General features: G+C 45.0%; 1 protein-coding gene across 1 annotated transcript in view; it reads left to right on the top strand.

Annotated features, from left to right (window-relative positions):
- LOC126481726 (muscle M-line assembly protein unc-89-like) overlaps window positions 1-27,800 on the top strand; it is a 1,115,867-nt gene that overhangs the window by 1,044,198 nt on the left and 43,869 nt on the right. The window contains exon 44 of the mRNA XM_050105679.1: window positions 20,805-20,933. Within this exon, the coding sequence (XP_049961636.1) occupies window positions 20,805-20,933 (129 nt within the window). The remainder of the gene's footprint in view (window positions 1-20,804; window positions 20,934-27,800) is intronic.

Raw genomic sequence — 27,800 nt, 5'->3', positions numbered from 1 at the left:
GCAAGCAGCAGGAAGTCTGACGTACACGTCTTATTTCTGTCTCTGTACTCCTACAGATCCATCGAGAAGACGTCCTGTGGCTAAGCTACCTGATTGATATTTAAGAGGGGCGCATCGAAATCCACGTCTAATCATCAAGTTTTCGGTGTCCTTTGGTTTCTTTACGTATCTCCAAGTGAACTATTGGTTAGTTCCTTTGAAAAAGCCACAGCATATTTCCTGTACGGTCCTTGTTCGTTGTGATCTGTGTGTCTGTAACTATAATAGTTATCTTCCTACAGTTGTCAGCTGGTTTTTTATGCTCGAAAAAACGACGTATTTTAGGTAGTTAAGTTGAACGAGGTACCTCCTTTCTTGCAAAACACAGATCTACTTTTATGATTGTTTTCCTGCACAACAATATGTCAGCAAATTTGCACCATTGCCAGTGGACTTCAACTGTAGTGAAAATTATAAATTCAGAGGTTTTTAGGAACAGCTGCAATCTAACATCGTATCTAAATATTTTTGTTTCTAATTGTGACTTAATTTTTTACCTTAATTAGCAGTAAAATTACGCACGAGACGTGACTGGAAAACTCCCGTGTATCGAGCACAGTCAAGTATAAAATAAGAAGATAAACGTTGTGTTTCAAATGTGTTGAAGTTAGCGCTTGACGACCTAGGACTGCAGTAGTTAAATGCTCCTATAACGTGCAGTGTTTTTATGCCGCTGTAGAAGTGATACCCTGAACACAGACCACCTCAGATCTAGAGGTCCTGGCCGCAAGACGGAGAGACGACACTTTGCTATGACGTCATAAATGACCCTTGAACTTGATGTGAAGTCTAAATCGAAGATGGTGGAATCCAAGATGGCGGATGGAGGAATTTACAAATTAAAGATTGAAAATTTCGGGAAATTTAAATACTAAAGATGGCAGATCGCAGTAAATTAAAAATTGAAAATGGTCTATGCCGGGAAATTTAAAATTTTAATATGAATGGCAAACAATTGACTGAACAAGCGCAGTTATGCTTTGTAGCACCTGCCCCTCCTCTCCCCTCCCCTCTCCACCAGTCAGAGCCTAGTACTTTAGACACCACTGAAATGAAACGGTTAATCACAATGCAACCATCCTGGTGCTCAAAAGAATCCGAACGCTCTAATTCTTTTTTTGCGCAATGCTTAAAGGTATTTATCCAAAAGGCCTGCAAATTCACAACAGAGCCTTAAATTCTTTATTTCCCACATCTAAATTGGGCTATGATTCTTGTCAAGTGTAACAAGGCAAGCAAGCAGTATCGGCAATACTGAACTTGCTGACGGAGTGTTTTGCTTGTTCCGACACGTTCTATCTTGTTGATGTCCGTTACAATTCGATCTCGGAGTGATATGACACACATGCTGCATTTCAAAACACACGTAGGCACTACTGCTAATCTAACTTACCGCTTAAAGTGCAGCTGTCGATGATAATGACGAAAATAATATTATTTCACGGCTTAAAGTGCAAATTTCGACGATAATTACGAATGTAAACAATATTATTCCCACGTCTAAATTCGTCAGAAACCCCTCTCTAAACCCGATAAGGAAGTTAGCCAAACACTACTGTGCTCTGGTGCTGGTATGTTAACTTTACTTTGCTGTTTAAAACATATGTCATCTTCTACTAACATACAATGGAAACCACATCACACTTCGATGGAACAGCTTAACAAACAGTACTAATATGCATTCATACAGGTAAAAAGCGAGCGTTCCTATGCTTTCAAAGTCAGTCAAACATTACAGTGACCACATGCTATGGTATTTATCTTTCAGTATAAAATGCTTGTCATCTTCTCTTGATAATGATAAATCAAGCTCTCTCATAGTGAATTGGATATCTTTCAATAATTTTATACATCAGAGTTGATCCGGATACTTTGTACACTTTACTGGCACTTGCTATGAGGTGTCAACTACTGGGGACGAATGGCTAAACAGGAAAACAGTTGAATGGTGAACTGGTACGATGGTTAAACGTTACGCGTTACACCATTCCCCATTTACCACTACCCGTTACCTGTCACGTGTATACAGGGTGTTACAAAAAGGTACTGCCAAACTTTCAGGAAACATTGCTCACACACAAAAAAAGAAAAAATGTTATGTGGACATGTGTCCGGAAAGGCTTAATTTCCATGTTAGAGCTCATTTTAGTTTCATCAGTATGTACTGTACTTCCTCGATTCACCGCCAGTTGGCCCAATTGAAGGAAGGTAATGTTGACTTCGGTGCTTGTGTTGACATGCGACTCATTGCTCTACAGTACTATCATCAAGCACATCAGTACGTAGCATCAAGAGGTTAGTGTTCATCACGAACGTCGTTTTGCAGTCAGTGCAATGTTTACAAATGCGGAGTTGGCAGATGCCCATTTGATGTATGGATTAGCACGGGGCAATAGCCGTGGCGCGGTAAGTTTGTATCGAGACAGATTTCCAGAACGAAGGTGTCCCGACAGGAAGACGTTCGAAGCAATTGATCGGCGTCTTAGGGAGCACGGAACATTCCAGCCTATGACTCGCGACTGGGGAAGACCTAGAACGACGAGCACACTTGCAATGGACGAGGCAATTCTTCGTGCAGTTGACGATAACCCTAATGTCAGCGTCAGAGAAGTTGCTGCTGTACAAGGTAACGTTGACCACGTCACTGTATGGAGAGTGCTACGGGAGAACCAGTTGCTTCCGTACCATGTACAGCGTGTGCAGGCACTATCAGCAGCTGATTGGCCTCCACGGGTACACTTCTGCGAATGGTTCATCCAAAAATGTGTCAATCCTCATTTCAGTGCAAATGTTCTCTTTACGGATGAGGCTTCATTCCAACGTGATCAAATTGTAAATTTTCACAATCAACATGTGCGGGCTGACGAGAATCCGCACGCAGTTATGCAATCACGTCATCAACACAGATTTTCTGTGAACGTTTGGGCAGGGAATGTTGGTGATGTCTTGATTGGGCCCCATGTTCTTCCACCTACGCTCAATGGAGCACGTTATCATGATTTCATACGGGATACTCTATCTGCGCTGCTAGAACGTGTGCCTTTACAAGTACGACACAACATGTGGTTCATGCACGATGGAGCTCCTGCACATTTCAGTCGAAGTGTTCGTACGCTTCTCAACAACAGATTCGGTGACCGATGGATTGGTAGAGGCGGACCAATTCCATGGCCTCCACGCTCTCCTGACCTCAACCCTCTTGAGTTTCATTTATGGGGGCATTTGAAAGCCCTTGTCTACGCAACCCCGGTACCAAATGTAGAGACTCTTCGTGCTCGTATTCTCCAGGGCTGCATCAGCGCATCAGGGATTCCATCCGACGGAGTGTGGATGCGTGTGTCCTCGCTAACGGAGGACATTTTGAACATTTCCTGTAACAAAGTGTTTGAAGTCACGCTGGTACGTTCTGTTGCTGCATGTTTCCATTCCATGATTAATGTGATTTGAAGAGAAGTAATAAAATGAGCTCTAACATGGAAAGTAAGCGTTTCCGGACACATGTCCACATAACATATTTTCTTTCTTTGTGTGTGAGGAATGTTTCCTGAAAGTTCGGGCGTACCTTTTTGTACCACCCTGAATAGCACCAGATTTGAACCAATATCAAAAGTACGAATGCTGGATGATCCACTGGCAGGTGTCAATGGGGATTTAATAATTCACAATGTAAAATATATAGAAACGTTAAGAAGATATAATCTTTTGTTTAAAATTAAACTTTCTCAAAAGATTTCCACAACCGGAGATATTCTAAATTACGGTAAAATTCTTAAGAACGGCAGTGCTCATAGGCAAATATGTCTCTCCTGCAGAGAAATAATTATCGACAGAGGCTGTAAATATACCAATACCATTACGCTTGCATTAGATAAAATTCCAGATCATTATTTCATTATTGAGAGATGATGTCATACGCATTGGCAAGGGAGAGAACGCAATGTCAAAGTCTAATCTAATAGTGATTAATGTTGAATACAGGAAAACTTGCCAGATTTTGTCGGAGGAGAAGCTGCGATCCAAGAAACATGCACATCAACTTCCCGTCAGATCCATTTCTCAGAAACTGATTCGAGAAGGAAAGTTCTTTAGAAAGAAGAAGAAGAAGAAGAAGAAGAAGACAGACCAAGACAAAGATGTTAAAGTCAAAGAAAACAATGTATTTATGAAAGCATAACGTAGGGATATGGGGGAGCAGAAGAGAAAGAAAAAGGGGATGATTACAATGAGTAAGATGGCGAAGAAGTAGAGGATGATTACGATGATGCTGTTGATGATGATGGTGATGAAGAAGAAGAGGATGCTTATGATGTGGAAGATGACATTCTCGATTGGGAGACGCTGTCAGCAAATCACTAGTAGATACCGACTTTATCCATTGGACTGACTCGAATGAATGAATATAGCAATTAGTTTTCTTGCTAGCTCTGAAAGCTGTAATCAATAATTCACATGATAATGAAATACTATCTACAGAAGAGGAACTTCGAGAAACATCAATTATTGCTTGACGTGCACGTTGGCTGTCGAAAATATTAAAACGAAAGGCTTTATTGCAGAATGGGATGTCGTGTACAAGAGCATTCTGCCAGTTGACAGACATCGACAAAAGGTTCATTGCACAAATTCGAAAGATTTGGAAATAGTTCACATAATTATTGCATGGGATTTCGCATACTGAACAGCATGCATTGGATCATGGGAATAGGTACTGACGGGACACATTCGATTTGAGGAGAACTGAAAATATAGTCTGGACTGTAGTGCCAATCTTAAAAGCTGGTCGTCATAGAAGCTGAGAGCTTGGAAGATGCACCCATGTTCATGAAATAACCTACTGTTTGAAACAAATGTTATTCTAAAAAGCATTGAAGATGAATAACACAGCATACGATGCCAAACGATTAGAACTGCAGTACGAAGTTAACTGTGATTTCAGTGTATGTCTGAAAGCGTAAAATACAATAAATGTGATTTATTTTGTGAAAATGTAACAAAAAATTGTTATGAAATTAATACCTAGAGTATCCTTTTTGGTTTTCTCCCTTCCATTCCACCTGTAACATAATATAACGTTAAAGTCTCGTTCCAGTAACAATTATAGAGAGAGGGATGAAATTTGCCATAAACGGTAGTGAAGTATAAAACAGAGAGATAACTGAAAATTATTGATGAAGCAGAATGTTAGATGTTTACGTACTTTTGGCTTTGGTAATATTGTTGTAGATAATACCTTTGAAAATAGTGCAGAATTCAGGTGCGAGTTTGTGTGGGGTTGCAACAAACATTTTTGTATAGCCAAATGAAGCTAATACCCTAGCATGGCCTCACTAAAATGTTTGACTGACTTTAATATCCGTTTTAGAGACCAGTTTTCGACGAATTTAGTCATGGGAATAACATTGTTTACATTGGCAATTCTTGTAGACAAGTGCGCTTTAAGCTGTAAGCTACATCAACACTAGTATGTTTTGCAGTATGACAAGCGTGTGAGATTACACCGATCCATGCCAAGTGCGTTGGATATCACCAAGACAAGACTTGTCGGTCAGAACAAGCAAAATTCTGATCCAGTCAGTTCAGTCTTGCAAATGGCTGCCAGTCTGCCTCGAAACGCTCGACAGGCATCATAGTACAATTTAGATGTGGAAAATGATAAATTTGAGGCTCTGTTATGCCTTAAGCCATCTACGGTACAGAAATCGAACTTTACAAGCCTGCAAGTGCTGCTTTACGTAATTTTTTGGATAAATGCTTTTGAACGAGGTACAAAAAAATTTCAGTATTTGGGAACTTTTGAGCACAACGAAAAGTGCTGCAAGTTACACCATTTACGTGAATTTTTTGGACAAATAGTTTTGAACAGGATGCAAAAAATTCAGATCCTCAGATTCTTTTCAGCATGGCCAAAAATAGTGCTGCAATTTACACTCTTTTGTAATTTTTTGAAAAAGTATTTTTTGTCATGTGTAAAGAAAAGTGAGGTCAGCGGGTTAGCATCTTTGAGTAGGGTGAAAATACTGAAATTTACACATTTTACAAAATTTTGGGTTAAGTACTTCTGAACATGGCACAAAAAATTCAGAGCATACGGATACTTTTGACTACCAAGATGGCTGCGTTGTGATTAACTTTTTTCATTTTAGCGGTCTTCAAAGTACTAGACGCTGAAGGTGGTGGGAAGAGGAGGGGTGGGGGATGCACAGCCATTTGCGTCATCTTGGTCATTTTTAATTTAGACATCTCTAATTTTTAAATTTTCCGCCATCAATCATCTTAGATTCCGCTATCCTGGATTGCGATGTCACGGTAAGGTCAAATTGAAGGTCATTTATGAACTCATAGCAAAAATGCTTTCATTGGGTTCCGAAGCCAGTACCTCTAGATCCGAACGTAGGTCTGAATGGTGGCCTGGAGTCGTTATAGCATTCCTACTTACCTCCCACTTCACGTGAGGAATATGTATGTGATGACAAGAATGGTGAAAGAAAGAAGTACTCACGAAATATTTTTTCGCATTACGCTAATTACGCGTTGTCAGTTTCCTCTCATAAAAACACGCTGTGGTAAGGCAAACGTTATCCAGCCAGTTACATGTCCAGTACGTCTAACGAATTACTAATTAATGTAACGAACAAGCTACAGAATTGTTAAGACTTTCGTGGCCATTTGTTGACAAATTGCCTGTTAGCTTCTGCCTAGGGTTCTTCGGCCGACGTTCGTCTCATGATTGTTCTGACGTTTCGCCAGCACGAGTGGCTGGCATTGTCAAAGTTTCACCCTCCATTTCACCACCACGAATGGAGGGTGAATCTTGGACAATGCCAGCCGCTCGTGGTGGCGAAACGTCAGAATAATCATGAGACGAACGTCGGCCGAAGAACCCGAGGCAGAAGACGACAGGCAGTTTGTCCACAAACAAACTCGGTATAGAAACAATAAAATATTTAGATCTAAATTTCATACAAAATAGTTATAAAAACGTTTACTTTGAGAATTTCAATAAAATAAGAATCCAGTGGTGGTCGGTGGTTAAATACCAGATTATTAATCTAAAGGTTGGTTGGTTGGTTTGGGGAAGGAGACCAGACAGCGTGGTCATCGGTCTCATCGGATTAGGGGTGGATTGGGAAGGAAGTCGGCCGTGCCCTTTCAGAGGAACCATCCCGGCATTCGCCTGGAGTGATTTAGGGAAATCACGGAAAACCTAAATCAGGATGGCCGGACGCGGGATTGAACCGTCGTCCTCCCGAATGCGATATTAATCTAAAGGTCTCGGGTCATATTCCTGGTTAGACCTACGACTTTTATCTGTCATTTATCATTTCTCTCACCCCTGACGTTATTGGTTAATGTTAAAAATGCCGAGACCTGCTGTGGTTCAGGGCCCACGCTAATCTATGGCCCCCCTTTAACTGGCTGGGCAGGTCAGCTGAAAGCTCGGCGAAAGACAAGGCGAACCACAGCCAGTAGAATAATGCGTAGTACAATACTGTGGTGTTGCCAACCTTGCGGGTACGACCACGCTGATGATGGCACAGGTGTGCTGGAGCATACATTGGCGAATAAGTAGTGTAAGAATTAGTTTTAGAGAAAGAGGTTGCTGAAACTCAACCCTGTAGCAGATCCTCCTCTGTTTCGTTCCCAGTTTCCTTTCTACAACACTGTTAAGGTTTTCCTGAGATTCCAGAATGAGATTTTCACTCTGCAGCGGAGTGTGCGCTGATATGAAACTTCCTGGCAGATTAAAACTGTGTGCCGGACCGAGTCTCGAACTCGGGACCTTTGCCTTTCGCGGGCAAGTGCTCTACCAACTGAGCTACCCAAGCACGACCCACGCCCCGTCCTCACAGCTTTACTTCTGCCAGTATCTCGTCTCCTACCTTCCACTCGCCCGCGAAAGGCAGAGGTCCCGAGTTGGAGTCTCGGTCCGGCACACAGTTTTAATCATCCAGGAAGTTTCTGTTCCTGAGTTATTGTGCTTCTTTCAACAAACGGCGAACTATTCCAATGAGGTCAGGAGCGGCAGGTGCGTCTGCTCCCACGGCTCTGCGACAGAATGTAGTGGAATAGACGGCAACTCGGCAGACGGTATTGTGGGGCAGCTTAAGAGGGCAGAGCAGACCTTGCGAGCAAATAATTGAGAGCCCTTGTAGGGCGGAAAGCGCCGCCGTTCATTATAACAGGTGCGCCGACGGTTTGCCAAAATAGGAACTCCGGCTGACGGGGCCCAATCAGCTGCGGAGGAAAAGGAAAAGCGGCTTTCTTGTGACGTAACCGCCGCTGCGGCCACATGCGGGCGCGCACCGCCTGCCTCCCACCGGTCCACTGTTCTGTTCTCCCCCCGGCTTCGTTACTCCTGGGACAGTGGTCGGCGTCTCACGGTACAGGAGGTCGCCGGGATTTCATACTGCGCATCAGTGATTTAGGTATCGTGTGAGTAGGAGCTCCAGCTCACTCCTGCTATATCGCCACTCGCCCATTTCCATTTCTCTTATTAGACCTGGATAAACTGATTAAACCAGAGGCTGTAGAGAGTTTGAGGGAGAGCATAAGAGAACAATTGACAGGAGTGGGGGAAAGAAATACAGTAGAAGAAGAATGGGTAGCTTTGCGGGATGAAGTAGTGAAGGCAGCAGAGGATCAAGTAGGTAAAAAGACGAGGGCTAGTAGAAATCCTTGGCTAACAGAAGAAATATTGAATTTAATTGATGAAAGGAGAAAATATAAAAATGTAGTAAATGAAGCAGGCAAAAAGGAATACAAACGTCTCAAAAATGAGATCGACAGGAAGTGCAAAGTGGCTAATCAGGGATGGATAGAGGACAAATGTAAGGATGTAGACGCTTATCTCACTAGGGGTACTGCCTACAGGAAAATTAAAGAGACCTTTGGAGAAAAGAGAACCACTTGTATGAATATCAAGAGCTCAGATGGAAACCCATTTCTAAGCAAAGAAGGGATAGCAGAAAGGTGGAAGCAGTATATAGAGGGTCTATACAAGGGGGATGTACTTGAGGACAATATTATTGAAATGGAAGAGAATGTAGATGAAGATGAAATGGGAGATACGATACTGCGTGAAAAGTTTAACAGAGCACTGAAAGACCTGAGTCGAAACAAGGCCCTGGGAGTAGACAACATTCCACTAGAACTACTGACGGCCTCGGGAGAGCCAGCCGTGACAAAACTCTACCATCTGGTGAGCAAGATGTATGAGACAGGCGAAATACACTCAGACTTTAAGAAGAATATAATAATTCCAATCCCAAAGAAAGCAGGTGTTGACAGATGTGAAAATTACCGAACTATCAGTTTAATAAGTCACAGCTGCAAAATACTAACACGAATTCTTTACAGACGAATGGAAAAACTGGTAGAAGCCGACGTTGGGGAAGATCAGTTGGGATTCCGTAGAAATATTGGAACACGTGAGGCAATACTGACCTTACGACTTATCTTAGAAGAAAGATTAAGGAAAGGCAAACCTACGTTTCTAGCATTTGTAGACTTAGAGAAAGCATTTGACAATGTTGACTAGAATACTCTCTTTCAAATTCTAAAGATGGAAAGTGTAAAATACAGGGAGCGAAAGGCTATTTACAATTTGTACAGAAACCAGATGGCAGTTACAAGTGTCGAGGGGCATGAAAGGGAAGCAGCAGTTGAGAATGGAGTGAGACAGGGTTGTAGCCTCTCCCCGATGTTAATCAATCTGCATATTGAGCAAGCAGTAAAGGAAACAAAAGAAAAATGTGGAGTAGGTATTAAAATCCATGGAGAAGAAATAAAAACTTTGAGGTTCGCCGATGACATTGTAATTCTGTCAGAGACAGCAAAGGACTTGGAAGAGCAGTTGAACGGAATGGACAGTGTCTTGAAAGGAGGATATAAGATGAACATCAACAAAAGTAAAACGAGGATAATGGAATGTAGTCGAATTAAGTCGGGTGATGCTGAGGGAATTAGATTAGGAAATGAGACACTTAAAGTAGTGAAGGAGCTTTGCTATTTGGGGAGCAAAATAACTGATGATGGGCGAAGAAGAGAAGATATAAAATGTAGAATGGCAATGGCAAGGAAAGCGTTTCTGAAGAAGAGAAATTTGTTAACATGGAGTATAGATTTAAGTGTCACGAAGTCGTTTCTGAAAGTATTCGTATGGAGGGTAGCCATGTATGGAAGTGAAACATGGACGATAAATAGTTTGGACAAGAAGAGAATATAAGCTTTCTAAATGTGGTGCTACACAAGAATGCTGAAGATTAGATGGGTAGGTCACATAACTAATGAGGAAGTATTGAACAGAATTGGGGAGAAGAGGAGTTTGTGGCACAATTTGACGAGAAGAAGGGACCGGTTGGTAGGACATGTTCTAAGGCATCAAGGGATCACAAATTTAGCATTGGAGGGCAGCGTGGAGGGTAAAAATCGTAGAGGGAGACCAAGAGATGAATACACTAAGCAGATTCAGATGGATGTAGGTTGCAGTAGGTACTGGGAGATGAAGAAACTTGCACAGGATAGGGTAGCATGGAGAGCTACATCAAACCAGTCTCAGGACTGAAGACCACAACAACAACTACGTCGATGTCCCCCCAGCATCATTCCACGATTTTCTGGCGACCGGATATTTCACCAGTGTCACGTCCTTTCTCTTCCCGACCCTCGTTCCCGATAAAACGTAGTCAGCATAGAGGAGGTACAGATGGTGCTTTATCACTGTTCCATATTGTAGGGTTTCTTCCGCAGCGCGGAAGTACGAGGGTGAGTCAAATGAAAACCTTAAATTTGTAATAACAAATCGAAATTTCGCGTCGTAAGCGTGCTACAAACACCGTGCAGAGTGGCCTATAGGTGGCAGCATAGTGCAGATGCACACATACCGTCGCAGCATCAGTATAAAGATGGCCGCCACACTTGCCACTTGCATCAGAGAAGAACACCGTTCTGTTATTAGGTCTTTGCGTAGTGAAGGCGTGAAACCTATTGAAATTCATCGACGAACGAAGGTTCAGTACGGTGATGCATGTTTGTCACAGCAGCAAGTATACGAATGGAGAAGGAAGATAGCAAATGGTGTGACTTCAGTGGACGATGCTCCTCGTCTAGGTTAGGCAAAACGAGTTGTGACCCCATCGAATATTGCAGCAGCTGAAGCCATAGAGAAGGAAAACCGCCGAGTGACACTGAATGACATTGCAGCATGTTTACAGATTAGTCGTTGGTCAGCACACCACATTGTGCATGATGTGCTCCAGTTTCACAGAGTGTCTGCAAGATAGTTGCCACGGCAGCTGACTCCTGAAATAAGAGAACGATGTGTTGATGCTTGTGAAGAACTTCTTCGGCACTTTGAACGAGAAGGTGATAGCTTCCTTGCAAGAATCATTACTGTGGCGAAACCTGGGTTCACTTCCACCAACCGAAAACGAAGAGAGCGAGCAAGGAATGGCGCCATTCCTCATCACCAAGTGATTTCCATATGTTTGGACCACTCAAAGACGCAGTGTTAGGAAATAAGTTCCGTTCTGATGAAGAGGTACGCCACGCGGTGCATGAGTGGTTGCGAGGACTACAAAAAGAAATTTTTTCTAAAGGTATTTATGCACTTTGTAAGCGCTAGAGGACTTGCATTGAGCGTTGGGGAGATTATGTTGAAAAGTCATACAGTTTTGTATCACTTCTGCACAATAAATAATATTTAGAAAATATTTGAGGTTTTCACTTGACTCACCCTCGTAACAACAGCTTATAGGCCTCCGTGCATACTGCAATTAGTCTAAACTTGTCTTCGCCGGGTTTGTGATGTATTCGTAGATTCTTAATCTAATACTGCTGTCCGCAGCTCGTGGTCGTGCGGTAGCGTTCTCGCTTCCCACGCCCGGGTTCCCGGGTTCGATTCCCGGCGGGGTCAGGGATTTTCTCTGCCTCGTGATGACTGGGTGTTGTGTGATGTCCTTAGGTTAGTTAGGTTTAAGTAGTTCTAAGTTCTAGGGGACTGATGACCATAGATGTTAAGTCCCATAGTGCTCAGAGCTATTTGACTTATTTTTATCTAATACTGCTTCTTGGTTCAAATGGTTCAAATGGCTCTGAGCACTATGGGACTTAACATCTATGGTCATCAGTCCCCTAGAACTTAGAACTACTTAAACCTAACTAACCTAAGGACATCACACAACACCCAGTCATCACGAGGCAGAGAAAATCCCTGACCCCGCCGGGAATCGAACTCGGGAACCCGGGTGTGGGAAGCGACAACGCTACCGCACGACCACGAGCTGTGGACATGCTTCTTGGTACTTCATGGGTAGGATTTCGCGAAAGTTTTATCAAACCAGTGACCATTCGTACTGCCTTCCTTTGAATACGTTCAGTATCCCTGTTAGTCGTACCTGGTATGGATTCTAGGCTGGGACGCACAAGTGCGTTGGCAGTAGTCTCCTCAGACTTATTCCATCTTCCAATAAACCGAAGTCTGTACCTTCTTTAACAACCACTAAGCATCTGTGACCGTTCCGTTCCATGTCTTCACCGAGGTACTTGCATGAGTTGATTAGCTCCAGTTGTGATTGACTGACACAGTACTCGTAGGATACTACTTTCACGCGTTTTGTGAAGTGATAATCTATCATTTCCATACATTTAAAGCAAGTAGTCAATCAACATGTGACACCACATATTTTCAGCTTTTATCAGACAGTACTTTATTACAGATAATTGCATTATGTGCACGAAGCCTGTGGTTACTATTAATATTGTATGTCAGACCATTAGCATACAATATTAGGAGCAAGATTCCAAGCACATTCCCTGGAACACGCCGTAACATACTGCGTCCCCCTTACCATTTCATCTGAGAGAATACAGGGTTGTCAGAAACAGTCAAACGCTTGTAAGGGTGTTGCAGGGTAGGTCGTACTGAGAAATAATTGTTGTTAGGAAAAAATTCGATACATTGCACCGTTTCCGAGTTAATTGGCGTTGAAGTTAGCCAATCAGACAGTTGCGCGCACAAATTCAAGAGAGCGATACAAAAATTGGACGTGGGACGGTAGCAAGGATCGAACTCGAGCCAAACGCCGAGCAGTCTCGTGCTCTGAGAACAGCTGACACTAATTGGATTTGGAAAACCGTTTGAATTCGCACACGCAACGACCTGATTGCCTACCTTCAATGCTAATTAGATCGCAAACCATCTCAGATTGTTTCTGACCACCCCTGTATCTTCTTCCCTTCGTCCTGCCTCTCTACTTTTCTTGATGCTTTGTTTCCGTCGGCTCCCTGCGGTGCGCCCCTTTGTTTAAGATTTGCAACTGGAGCTGAGGACAACCTCACAGCGAGGACACTCCACATGTGACCGGCAGCGTGCGCTAGGACGGCGATGTTCATGGCGGAGGTAGCCAGTTCCAATCTGAAAGGCACCTGTAATTGCAAAAGTTCGACCTGCAAGGTGTCGGGAGATAATACGCTATGTGATCGAAAGTATCCAAATACCTGGCTGAAATTACACAAGTTCGTGGCGGCATCCATCGGTAATGCTGGAAATCAGTATGGTGTTGGTGCTGATGACAGCTTCCACTCTCGCAGACGTACGCTCAGTCAGGTGCTGGAAGGTTTCTTGGGGAATGGCAGCCCATTCTTCACGGAGTGCTGAACTGAGGAGAGGTATTGATGTCGGTCGGTGAGGCCTGGCACGAAGTCGGCATTCCAAAACATCTCAAAGGTGTTCTGCAGGATTCAGGTCAGGACTCTGTGCAGGACAGTCAATTACAGGGATGTTATTGTCGTGTAACCACTCGCCACAGGCCGTGCATTATGAAGAGGTGCTCGGTCGTGTTGAAAGACGCAATCACCATCCCCGCATTGTTCTTCAACAGTGAGAAGCAAGAAGGTGCTTAAAACATCAATGTAGGACTGTGCTGTGACAGTGCCACGCAAAACAACAAGCGGTGCAAGCCCCCTCCATGAAAAACACGACCACAACATAACTCCACCGCCTCCGAATTTTACTGTTGGCACTAAACGCGCTGGCAGATGACGTTCACCGGGCATTCGCCATACCCACACCCTGCCATCGGATCGTCACATTGTGTACCATGATTCGCCACTCCACAGAGCGTTTTCCTACTGTTCAGTCGCCCAATGTTTACGCTCCTTACACCAAGCGAGGCGTCGTTTGGCATTTACCGATGTGATGTGTGGCTTCTTTGCAGCTGGTCGACCATGAAATCCAAGTTTCCTCACCTTCCGTCTAACTGTCATAGTACTTGCAGTGGATCCTGATGCAGTCTGGAATTCGTGTGTGATAGTCTGGATAGATGTCTCTGCCTATTACACATTACGACCTTCTTCAACTGTCGGCGGTCTCTGTCAGTCAACAGACGAGGTCGGCCTGTACGCTTTTGTGCTGAACGCGTCTCTTCACGTTTCCACTTCAGTATCACGTCGGAAACAGCGGACCTAGGTATATTTAGGAGTATGGAAATCTCTGGTTCAGACCTATGACACAAGTGACACCCAGTCACCTGACCGCGTTATAAGTCCGTGAGTTCTGCGGAGCGCCCTATTCTGGTCTCTCACTGTGTGTAATGACTACTGAGGTCGCTGATGTGGAGTACCTGGCAGTAGGCGGCAGCACAATGCACCTAATGTAAAAACGTATATTTTTGGAGGTGTCCGTATACTTTTTATCACATAGTGTATGTATAGTCACCGATCACCTAACTCGACACCGGTGTTGTGAGCTAGCCGGAAACATATTCAGAAATGGCAGTGTTGATGATAATCCACTCCTCCTGGAGCAGCTACATGACACGAGTACCTTATATATCACCTAAGCCCGTCCTTTCGTTTCGACAAGTATTCGTACCGTATCAACAGAAAACCCCAGTGCACAGTAGTGTACTACAGCTATCCACTCGACAGAGGTACGTACTCGAAACTTCATCCACAGGCAATGGCAGTGGCAAACCATTCCACAATTACTTTTAGGAAAAAACTGTGTGGATTGTTTAATAGTATCACTATACGCTTAGTATTGACTAAATGACACTGCAAATCAGAACACAGTCTGAGTTGCCTAGTACGTAACACTTTGTAATGCTGATAGTGGATGCGTCAGCTGTGTATTTTGAGAAAAATTTATTTTCGCAGCCTCATTTATGCTGCGCAACGAGATCTGTGAAAATATTCTTTACTTACTTCATAATCGGTCCGAAGCAGATTTTAAGCAAATGATGGTGACAAAAGAAGTGACTATTTTCCTAGGCTCGTAACACTACCGTCACTTATATACTCCTGGAAATTGAAATAAGAACACCGTGAATTCATTGTCCCAGGAAGGGGAAACTTTATTGACACATTCCTGGGGTCAGATACATCACATGATCACACTGACAGAACCACAGGCACATAGACACAGGCAACAGAGCATGCACAATGTCGGCACTAGTACAGTGTATATCCACCTTTTGCAGCAATGCAGGCTGCTATTCTCCCATGGAGACGACCGTAGAGATGCTGGATGTAGTCCTGTGGAACGGCTTGCCATGCCATTTCCACCTGGCGCCTCAGTTGGACCAGCGTTCGTGAGACGACGCTTCATCCAGTCCCAAACATGCTCAATGGGGGACAGATCCGGAGATCTTACTGGCCAGGGTAGTTGACTTACACCTTCTAGAGCACGTTGGGTAGCACGGGATACATGCGGACGTGCATTGTCCTGTTGGAACAGCAAGTTCCCTTGCCGGTCTAGGAATGGTAGAACGATGGGTTCGATGACGGTTTGGATGTACCGTGCACTATTCAGTGTCCCCTCGACGATCACCAGTGGTGTACGGCCAGTGTAGGAGATCGCTCCCCACACCATGATGCCGGGTGTTGGCCCTGTGTGCCTCGGTCGTATGCAGTCCTGATTGTGGCGCTCACCTGCACGGCGCCAAACACGCATACGACCATCATTGGCACCAAGGCAGAAGCGACTCTCATCGCTGAAGACGACACGTCTCCATTCGTCCCTCCATCCACGCCTGTCGCGACACCACTGGAGGCGGGCTGCACGATGTTGGGGCGTGAGCGGAAGACGGCCTAACGGAGTGCGGGAACGTAGCCCAGCTTCATGGAGACGGTTGCGAATGGTCCTCGCCGATACCCCAGGAGCAACAGTGTTCCTAATTTGCTGGGAAGTGGCGGTGCGGTCCCCTACGGCACTGCGTAGGATCCTACGGTCTTTGCGTGCATCCGTGCGTCGCTGCGGTCCGGTCCCAGGTCGACGGGTACGTGCACCTTCCGCCGACCACTGGCGACAACATCGATGTACTGTGGAGACCTCACGCCCCACGTGTTGAGCAATTCGGCGGTACGTCCACCCGGCCTCCCGCATGCCCACTATACGCCCTCGCTCAAAGTCCGTCAACTGCACATACGGTTCACGTCCACGCTGTCGCGGCATGCTACCAGTGTTAAAGACTGCGATGGAGCTCCGTATGCCACGGCAAACTGGCTGACACTGACGGCGGCGGTGCACAAATGCTGCGCAGCTAGCGCCATTCGACGGCCAACACCGCGGTTCCTGGTGTGTCCGCTGTGCCGTGCGTGTGATCATTGCTTGTACAGCCCTCTCGCAGTGTCCGGAGCAAGTATGGTGGGTCTGACACACCGGTGTCAATGTGTTCTTTTTTCCATTTCCAGGAGTGTAGAAGCTACTATAGCTTTTTGTACAGGTTCCAATGTTCATTGTTATGTAATATTCTCCAGCCATGATTAGCGTTGGTTCAAACATTTTTCTTAACATTTTGCGTTGAGGTACCCTTTTTTTAACTCGTAGATTCAAATTGTAGCCTAAAATTGATGCAATTAATGTTTTTCATACATGCATATTCGGTTTCCTACAAAGTAATTTGTTTCTGAAAAATTCAGTTAAGACTATAACAAGTGTTAGATTTTTGAATTCGTGCTGCTGTTTCAACTTTTACGGGACTGATTAGAGCACTATTTTGCTCAATTTATCCATTTCATAGGGGTAGCAATGTTCCTTGTGCATTTCCTTAAACATTCTCTTTCAGTATCGCCACTAGATTTTAAAATGTGTCAAAATCGTTTGAATATGCTGTGGGTGATGTCATCAGTCTCTTGTTGAGGCAATAACGCCCATTCTTCCTGCACAGCTGCCCACAAGCCTTGGAGAGTGGTCGGTGGACGCTGGCGTAACGCATCTCGTCTCCTTAGCGCATCCCACACTTGCTCCATGGGATTCAAATCGGGAGAGCGAGCAGGCCACGCCATGCGTACAATATCTTCCGTTTCCCAAAAGACATCAGCCACCTATGTTCTATGAAGTCAAACAGTACAAAGTATGGGCCCACAGAATAACCGCACATGAGGTCTCAAGATCTCGTCGCGATACCTGACAGCAGCTGAACCTTGCCGATTCACCCTTACAATTTCGTGAAGGAGTTTTAGAATGGTCAACTAATCCCTGCCCACACCATTAAGGATTCTCCTCAATATCGGTCTCTTCCCACAGTGTCTGGATTCCGAAGTCGTGTTCCACGTTCCTTCCAGATGCGAATCCGTCGAGAATCACTCTCCAGACCAGTTTGCGGAAGTCCTACTTCTTCTTACGGCCCTCCACCGCAGAGAGTCTGGTAGGCTTCTTCTCTACGCCATACTGCACCATCTGTGAGTGTGTACACAGAGTTTGTGGATGTGGGAGTACCTGGCAAACACTACTTCGTTTGATAAGTGCGCTGACGACATCGTTGACGTGGTTTTCCATTGCCCGGAATGCCATCTTCCGTGCAGAACACGATTGTACGGACATCTGTTCCCATTTTGTACGATTACTCCGTGAATTAGATACAACACGCGAAAGTAGCGGTTTGTTGCTTTAACACTGGACATAAGTGTAGACCTGGTTCGCATAGCTACAGCTTGGCGTGGTCAATCAAGTAGTACGTCATCCACAACATTATTAAACACCAACCTAGAATCTTTACAGATACAACATTTCCCGATATTTCTAAAGCTGTGCATCCAGCTCTCGGATCCACCACTGAACACCTGGCGTCATCTCGCTAGGAAGTGGGTGCTCGAGGCGGATGTGTTACAGAGGCTCGACGCCATTTAACTGCTTCTTAACCTGACGTCGGCGGGCTCTACAATGCAAATGGAGCTTAGGCCGCTCCCGTGTACCGCCTGTTATGGATTACGTGGAGTGAGGCAACGCCACACAGACCACATACGGAAGCTCTAGAACCAGCGCAATGCGTCACTTCCAGAAATACTCCCCATTCTGGTCAGCTTTCCTGAGCGCATAACACAAGATCTCACAATGTCATGAGCGTGACTTTTACTAGACTCTAGAAACGTCGAATATTCGCGCACAATAATTTAGAACCATTACATGTTTGAACCTAGGAGAATGAACTACATTCTATTATAGTTATTGTATTCAGACCAGAAACTGATTTGATGGGGCCTGCCACACCAGTCTGTCCTTCCCAAGCCACTTCATTTCTGCATAATTGCTGGAACGTACATCCATTTGCTCCTCATTACTGTATCAACCCTTGGTTTCCCTCTACAACCAATCGCACTTGCCTCCATTACCAAACTAATGATTACTAATGAGTATATGATGCCTCCAGACGTGTCCTGTCAACTGATCCCACCTTTTAGTCAGGTTTAGCCACAAATTTCTTGTCTCTTCAATCCTGCTCAATACCTCCACATTAGTTACGCGATCTACCCATCTAATATTTAGCATTCTTGTGTAGTACAACATTTCTAAAGCTTCCATTCTCTTCTTGTCTGGACCCTTTGTCATCCACGTGTCACTTATGTACAAGTGCGTTCTTCTGAGAAATGAAACCAGAAAAGACTTCCAAACACTTAAAATTTATACTCCATATTAACAAATTCCTCTTCTTCAGAAACGCTTTTCTTGTCATTTATATCCTCTCTGCCTCGGCCTCGTAGGTCATTCTGCTGCCGAGACAGCAGAACCCACTCAATACTTTTAGTGCCTCATTTTCTAATCTGATTACCTCGGCATCGCTTGATCTATTTCGACTACATTCCATTACGCTTGTTTTGCTTTTGTTGGTGTTCATTGTGTAGCCCCTTTTCAAGACACTGCCCATTCCATTCAACTGTTCTTCTAAATCGTTTGCTACCCAAGGCACAATTACATCATCCGCAAGACACAAGACTTTAACTAATTCTCCCTGAACTGCGTCTCCCTTACCATATTTCTCCTATGTTTCCTTCACTGCTTGCTCAGCGTGCAGACGGAATAACATGGGGATTTTTCTACAACTCTGTCTCTCTCCCATCTCATCTGCTATTTCCTTTTCATGGCCTTCGACTTTTATGGCTGCAGACAGGCGTACGAACAAGTCGTACATCTACATCTACATCATTCTCCTCAAGCCACCTAATGGTGTGTGGCGGAGGGTACTTTTTGTACCACTAACTGAGCCCTCCAACCCTGTTCCACTCGCAAATTGCGGGTGGGAAGAATGACTGTCGGTAAGCCTCTGTATTGCCTCTAATTTCTCGAATTTTCTCCCGATGGTCATTAAGCGAAACATATGTAGGGGGAATAATACGTTGTTCGACTCTTCCTGGAAAGTGCTCTCTCGAAATTTCAGTATTAAATCTCTCTCTCTCTCTCTCTCTCTCTCTCTCTCTCTCTCTCTTGCAACGTCTGCCAATTGAGTTTATTGAGGATTACGCAAAGCTCTGGTGCTGACTAAATGATCCCGTGGCGAAACATGCCTCTCTTCGTTGGATCCGCTCTATTTCTTCTAATAATCCTATCTGGTAGGTATCCGAGATAGATGAACAGTACTCAATAATGGGTCGAACAAGTTTCTTATAAGCCACTTCCTTCCTGGATGAGTTACATTTCCTTAAGATTATTCCTATGAATCTGAGTGTGGCATCTGCTTTTCCCACTATTTGTTTTGTGTGGTCATTCCACCGAAGGTTGCTTCGGGTAGTTACTCCTAGATTTTTCACGGCAGATAATGTTTGCAGCGGTTTATCACCAATAGTGTAGCTATACAGTAGTGGATTTCTTTTCCTATGTAAGCGCAATATGTTATTATCTTTTTACGTTCAGGGTCAACTGCCACAGCCTGCACCATTCATCAGTTCTCTGGGGGGGGGGGTCATTCTCCAAATCATTACTACCTTCTGGTTGTTGACAGCCGCATGAATTGCGAACAGCCTAAGACAACATCCGACGCTCTCTACTACATGATTTATATATATTGTAAACAATAACAGTCCTATCAAATTTGCATGGGGTACACCGGAAATTACCTTTACATCTGTCGATTTTGTTCCGTTAGATACTCTTTCGCTCCCTGTACTTTATCCCTCCTACTTTCAGAAGTTCAAAGAAAATTTCAAATGTATGTGAAATCTTGTGGGACTTGACCGCTAAGGTCATCAGTCTCTTAGCCAACGCACAACTTAACCTAAATTATCCTAAGGAGAAACACACTCGCACCCATGCCCAAGGGAGGACTCGAACCTCCGCCGGGACCAGCCGCACAGTCCATGACTGCAGCGCCTTACATCGGAAGTTCAGACACCTTTTAGACGTAGTAGGAATTAAATTTAAGTTCACGGAGTGAAAGTCAGTAGCGCTGCGGTGCAGTGTGCGTGTTATCTCGTGGAGTGCAAACACCGGCTGTGGCTGCGGCTAATCGGCGGTTTGTACAGCGCCGCCTCACCCAGCCTTGTGCTTCCAGTGCCGGAGGAGAAGGAGACGCTGCTGTCGAGGCAGCTGTCGCGGCCGCCGGCGCTGCTGTCCGCGGGTTCGACTCCCCGCTCCACGCCCAGGACCACGCCCACCAGGAGCCAGTCGCCGACCGTCTCACGTGAGTACCGCGGCGCGCTCTGACGTAGTGTCCGCTGCGAGCGAGTAAGTAAAGGTCCGGCACACAGCGCCGATTTAGCAGTAACATACTGAGGCCATGCTCAAGCCAGACTGCTGCTGTTGCTATACTGATGTAATTCATGTAGACGTATCTTTATTTTGCGGTTGCATCACAGGAAATGTAAACGAGAAAATAGTAAAAACTCAAAATTTCGGAAATTATTGGCAGTAACGCAGTATAGTGTTCACGGCGGTGCATACTGAAGTGTGAGATCTATTTTAATGATGAAAGAAAAATGTTATAGAAGACGTCAAATCAGCAGGAGAACATGATTCAGAGAGCAGAGAGATGATACTGGAGAACATACGATGAAAAAGACTAGAATTCTATGGACACATAATAAATGACAGTGGGCTAACACTAGGCTGAAAGCCACCACAAAATGTTTTGAAGAAATAAAAAAGAATATGGACAAAATTTCTTTCGGTCGAAAGAGAATGTGCAATATATAGGTGTTCCGAGCTAAGATCGACATCCTCAAAGGGTTTGCAGAAAAAACGAATTCCAGAAGTCATGAACATGGTCGAAATACAAGAGAAAAACATCAGTGGAAGAATGAAGAAATTCTGGAAGTGTGATAGGACACAAGTCGCGCTACAACCTGGATTTTGACCAACCGGAAAAAAAAATCCAGGAAAGGTCTGTTGACCGCTCTCCAGAATAACTTGAATCTCTGAGGAAGAAGAAAAAAATGTATCTTTAGAAGAGTTACCTTTTCATCGCCATGTGGCGCTACAGTTAGTACCGTTATTTTATGCAGCTACAATTACACTAATAATTAATGAAAAAGGCGATTTGTCTGTTCCTAGGACTTTTATTATTCAGAGCGTACTTTTTCCCAGTTGCAGTGCACCAGCCAGAAATTTTTTTCTAAGGAACGGCGATCATAATCGACCCTGTGTCCATAAGAGCCCTAAGAAGTTAAGTACAAAGTACCATTTAAAAAATCCCAACTCTGTTCATTTTTATGGAAACCTCGTCGTGCTTTTCCACTCAAAGGATTTGCAATTTTTGCTATATTCGATTAACCGGGTGAGTGATCACTGAATTATGATGGTATCGAAATTGTGACCATGTGACGAGGTGATTTTTGTGACAGTACATCAGACGTCTTAAAGAGTCAGTCCGTCTGCTGATGGTGACTAATCGGCTGAAATGGAGAATAGAAAGTGCTTAATAAGTAATTGGCAAAAACGTGATTCTTTGGCAGTTGAAATACATCTGTCGAAGATTCCTTGTAGATAGTGTGCATCTTAAGTAATTGTACATTTTTTCCTAATGGAGATAACAACTTAGAAGATGACACAGCCCTTACGCGTCACGTGCGTCTTATGCAGGAACGATTTGATGAAGACTACTACATCGATCGACCTCGTCTTCCTAGACGCCCAACGCTTCCAGGTTTCGACGGCACCGAACACCGGTTGAACTAGACGATATGGGGCATGCACTCATGAAAACCTCCGCCAGCTCCACTGTCGCTACTGGAAGGCGGCCTGCAGCTGCCGCCGTGAGTTACAAAGTAACTTCTGAGGGTGGACAACGCAGTGCGCGCTACAGCACGATTTCAGGTCGAACATGAGAGGTGTCTATGACTACGCTATCCAGAGGAATTGCTGGCAGATAACCACGCATTGAAAAAGGACATAAAATACACTCCTGGAAATTGAAATAAGAACACCGTGAATTCATTGTCCCAGGAAGGGGAAACTTTATTGACACATTCCTGGGGTCAGATACATCACATGATCACACTGACAGAACCACAGGCACATAGACACAGGCAACAGAGCATGCACAATGTCGGCACTAGTACAGTGTATATCCACCTTTCGCAGCAATGCAGGCTGCTATTCTCCCATGGAGACGATCGTAGAGATGCTGGATGTAGTCCTGTGGAACGGCTTGCCATGCCATTTCCACCTGGCGCCTCAGTTGGACCAGCGTTCGTGCTGGACGTGCAGACCGCGTGAGACGACGCTTCATCCAGTCCCAAACATGCTCAATGGGGGACAGATCCGGAGATCTTGCTGGCCAGGGTAGTTGACTTACACCTTCTAGAGCACGTTGGGTGGCACGGGATACATGTGGACGTGCATTGTCCTGTTGGAACAGCAAGTTCCCTTGCCGGTCTAGGAATGGCAGAACGATGGGTTCGATGACGGTTTGGACGTACCGTGCACTATTCAGTGCCCCCTCGACGATCACCAGTGGTGTACGGCCAGTGTAGGAGATCGCTCCCCACACCATGATGCCGGGTGTTGGCCCTGTGTGCCTCGGTCGTATGCAGTCCTGATTGTGGCGCTCACCTGCACGGCACCAAACACGCATACGACCATCATTGGCACCAAGGCAGAAGCGACTCTCATCGCTGAAGACGACACGTCTCCATTCGTCCCTCCATTCACGCCTGTCGCGACACCACTGGAGGCGGGCTGCACGATGTTGGGGCGTGAGCGGAAGACGGCCTAACGGTGTGCGGGACCGTAGCCCAGCTTCATGGAGACGGTTGCGAATGGTCCTCGCCGATACACCAGGAGCAACAGTGTCCCTAATTTGCTGGGAAGTGGCGGTGCGGTCCCCTACGGCACTGCGTAGGATCCTACGGTCTTGGCGTGCATCCGTGCGTCGTTGCGGTCTGGTCCCAGGTCGACGGGCACGTGCACCTTCCGCCGACCACTGGCGACAACATCGATGTACTGTGGAGACCTCACGCCCCACGTGTTGAGCAATTCGGCGGTACGTCCACCCGGCCTCCCGCATGCCCACTATACGCCCTCGCTCAAAGTCCGTCAACTGCACATACGGTTCACGTCCACGCTGTCGCGGTGTGCTACCAGTGTTAAAGACTGCGATGGAGCTCCGTATGCTACGGCAAACTGGCTGACACTGACGGCGGCGGTGCACAAATGCTGCGCAGCTAGCGCCATTCGACGGCCAACACCGCGGTTCCCGGTGTGTCCGCTGTGCCGTGCGTGTGATCATTGCTTGTACAGCCCTCTCGCAGTGTCCGGAGCAAGTATGGTGGGTCTGACACACCGGTGTCAATGTGTTCTTTTTTCCATTTCCAGGAGTGTAGTATTCCACGACTTCTCTATGATTATCAAGGCTAATGATTTCTGGGACAGCGAAATACGTGATAACACACATAAAGCTGGCGGTAAGAAGCTGACAAGGCGACCGCGGCTGTTCCTTGTCACCGATTGCCTCTAAATGTATGGTATCTGCAGGGCTTGCACGATTGTAAAAAGTAAAATGGTGCAAGATGTTCCAAGTTCTCAGAAAAATAGGGGTAATCTATAAGGAGAGACGGGTAATATACAATATGTACTAGAGCGAAGCGGGAGCAATAAGAGTGGACAAAGAAGTAGGAAGTGCTCGGATTAAAAAAGGTGTAAGGCGGGGATGTAGTCTTTCGCTCCTACTGTTCAATCTCTACATCGAAGAAACAGTGGTGAAAATAAAAGAAAGGTTGAGGAATTAAAATTCAAGGTGAAAGGTAGCAATGATAAGATTCGCTGATGATATTGCTATCCTCAGTGAAAGTCAAGAAGAATGGCAGGATTTTCTGAATGAATTGAACAGTCTAATGAGTACAGAATATGGATTGAGAGTAAATCGAAGAAAGACGAAAGTAATGAGAAGTAGCAGAAATGAGAACACCGAGAAACTTAACATCGTGATTGATGGTCATGAAGTAGGTACAGTTGAGGAATTCTACTATCCAGGCAGCTAGGTAACCACTGACGGATGGAGGAAGGAGGACATGAGAGGCAGACTAGCACTGGCGAGAAGAGCATTCCTGGCCAAGAGAAGTCTGCTGGTATGAAACATGTACTTTAATTTGAGGAAGAAGTTTCTGTGTATGTAAACTCGACAGCAAAAAAAGTGGGGCACGCCTGAATTCCAACGTGTAGGCTGCACCTGAATGTGTGCAACCAACACAGCATATCTGTGTTGCACATCATCGCAACCTTCCACAGTACAGTCGTTGTATTATACACAATGGGTACCGCTAGAGACTACTAGAGAACACCGGTCTTTATGGCAGTCCACCCAGATGTAAAGTAACACCATGATAGTACAGAAGAGATCAGACAGTCCTTAACGTTTGTAAACTAAACTTAATTACAATAAGTGACATTTCAAACGATATGGGACAACTAATTTTCTCACATAAATCGTTCAGTAATCCCTTGGCAAAATTAAATATTTGAGACAGTATATGGATTTATAAAGTTGTATGGGAATTGGAAACAAGTTCTTTGCTGTCTAAAAGGTTTACTCAACACATGCTGAACGTCGTTCAGCGTTCAATGGGGAGTGGTTCTGCATCAACTTCATGTAATACTAAGCAGTAAAAAGAAAACGTGATTAACGGCGGCAACCACTCTACGGAAATCCCAACATTAACAGTGAATCACAAGTAATATCATTGTTCACATTACTCATCAACAGTTACTTGTATACAAAGTTGTACTTTAAATGACATAACTAACGTCTTTGTTCTGGATCCAGATACAAACCCAGAACGTAAAGCCATTGTTAACCAAGCAAAGCTTTGTGCCTTATCGAGACTTTATCACTAGGCAGAAAAGGACGTCAAATATTGACGTTTGTACCAGTATCAGTTATAAGTTCTCAACTTAAACGTAAATGATGATAATGTTTGGTCTCTAGTAGTCTCTTGACGTACCCATTGTGTATAGTCATACGACTGTACCCCACAGGGTTTTGGTGTTTAGAAGACCTGCAACACAGCTATGTTATGTTGGTTGTATTCAGCACTGACCCACTTTTTTTGCTGTCAAGTGTACGTTTGCAGTACAACATTGTATGGTAGAGGAACATGGACTGTAATCGCTGTATGGGGATTAAGAAGACAGATACCATAGCTTGCAGACTACTTCTATCAAATAAAAACAAATAGACCTTGACCCACAATCGAACCTTCGACCTCCTGCAGGGTAATCCAAAACGCCGTCCACTGCACCAACTAGACAGTACTGCTCCCTCTCTCTCTCCCTCTCTCTCTCTCTCTTTCTCTCTCTCTCTCTCTCTCTCTCTCACTCTCTCTCTCCCCCACCCCTGACATGTATAGTTACCATTCCTGCTGCCAGATTGCCAATCTTTAACGTACATTTACTGCCCGAAATATGCGCAGGACGAAATTTTGTGAGAGACATTTTTGTATTGCCAGTATGTGATGAATCGCATTGCGAAGTCCGAGTTTCCGATTTTTTTTTTCAGCGTTCAATAGGCATTCATTCTTTGGAATTACAAAAAAAAATGTAATTTACTGACCTTCAAAATAAATTGTTATAAAGTCAGTATGAGAAAACTGTGGTTAATTGTACACTACTGGCCACTAAAATTGCTACACCACGAAGATGACGTGGTACAGAGGCGAAATTTGACCGATAGGAAGAAGATGCTGTGATATGCAAATGATTAGCTTTTCAGAGCATTCACACAAGTTTGGCGCCGGTGGCGACACCTACAACGTGCTGACATCAGGAAAGTTTCCAACCGATTTCTCATACACAAACAGCAGTTGACCGGCGTTGCCTGGTGAAACGTTGTTGTGATGCCTCGTGTAAGGAGGACAAATGCGTACCATCACGTTTCCAACTTTGATAAAGGTCGGATTGTAGCCTATCGCGATTGCGGTTTATCGTATCGCGACAATGCTGCTCGCGTTGGTTGAGATCCAATCACCGTTAGCAGAATATGGAAGGTAATACGGAACGCCGTGCTGGAGCCCAACGGCCTCGTATCACTAGCAGTCGAGATGACAGCCATCTTATCCGCATGGCTGTAACGGATCGTACAGCCACCTCTCGATCCTGAGTCAACAGATGGGGGCGTTTGCAAGACAACAACCATCTGCACGAACAGTTCGACGACGTTTGCAGCAGCATGGACTATCAGCTCGGAGACCACGGCTGCGGTTACCCTTTACGCTGCATCACAGACAGGAGCGCCTGCGATGGTGTACTCACCGACGAACCTGGGTGCACCAATGGTAAAACGTCATTTTGTCGGACGAATCCAGGTTCTGTTTACAGCATCATGATGGACGCGTCCGTGTTTGGCGACATCGCGGTGGACGCACATTGGAAGCGTGTATTCGTCATCGCCATACTGGCGTATCACCCGGCGTGATGGTATGGGGTGCCATTGGATACACGTCTCGGTCACCTCTTGTTCGCATTGACGGCACTTTGAACAGTGGACGTTACGTTTCAGACGTGTTACGACCCGTGGTTCTACCCTTCATTCGATCACTGCGAAACCCTACATTTCAGCAGGATAATGCACGACCACATGTTGCAGGTCCTGTACGAGCCTTTCTGGATACAGAAAATGTTCGACTGCTGCCCTAGCCAGCACATTCTCCAGATCTCTCACCAAGTGAAATGGTCAATGGTGGCCGAGCAACTGGCTCGTCACAATATGCCAGTCAGTACTCTTTATGAACTGTGGTATCGTGTTGAAGCTGCATGGGCAGCTGTACCTGTACACGCCACCGAAGCTTTGTTTGACTCAATGCCCAGGCGTATGAAGGCCGTTATTACAGCCAGAGGTGGTTGTTCCGGGTACTGATTTCTCAGGATCTATGGACGCAAATTGAGTGAAAATGTAATGGGATGTCACTTCTAGTATAATATATTTGTCCAATGAATACCTGTTTATCGTCTCCGTTTCTTCTTGGTGTAACAATTTTAATGGCCAGTAGTGTACTATCTAGGCAGCAAGATGACCAGTCAGGGCGGAGGAAGAACATCAGAGGCAGACTAGCACTGG

The sequence above is a fragment of the Schistocerca serialis genome, chromosome 5 (assembly GCF_023864345.2).
Source record: "Schistocerca serialis cubense isolate TAMUIC-IGC-003099 chromosome 5, iqSchSeri2.2, whole genome shotgun sequence".
Taxonomy (NCBI): domain Eukaryota; kingdom Metazoa; phylum Arthropoda; class Insecta; order Orthoptera; family Acrididae; genus Schistocerca; species Schistocerca serialis.
This window is presented reverse-complemented; position numbering and strand designations above follow the sequence as displayed.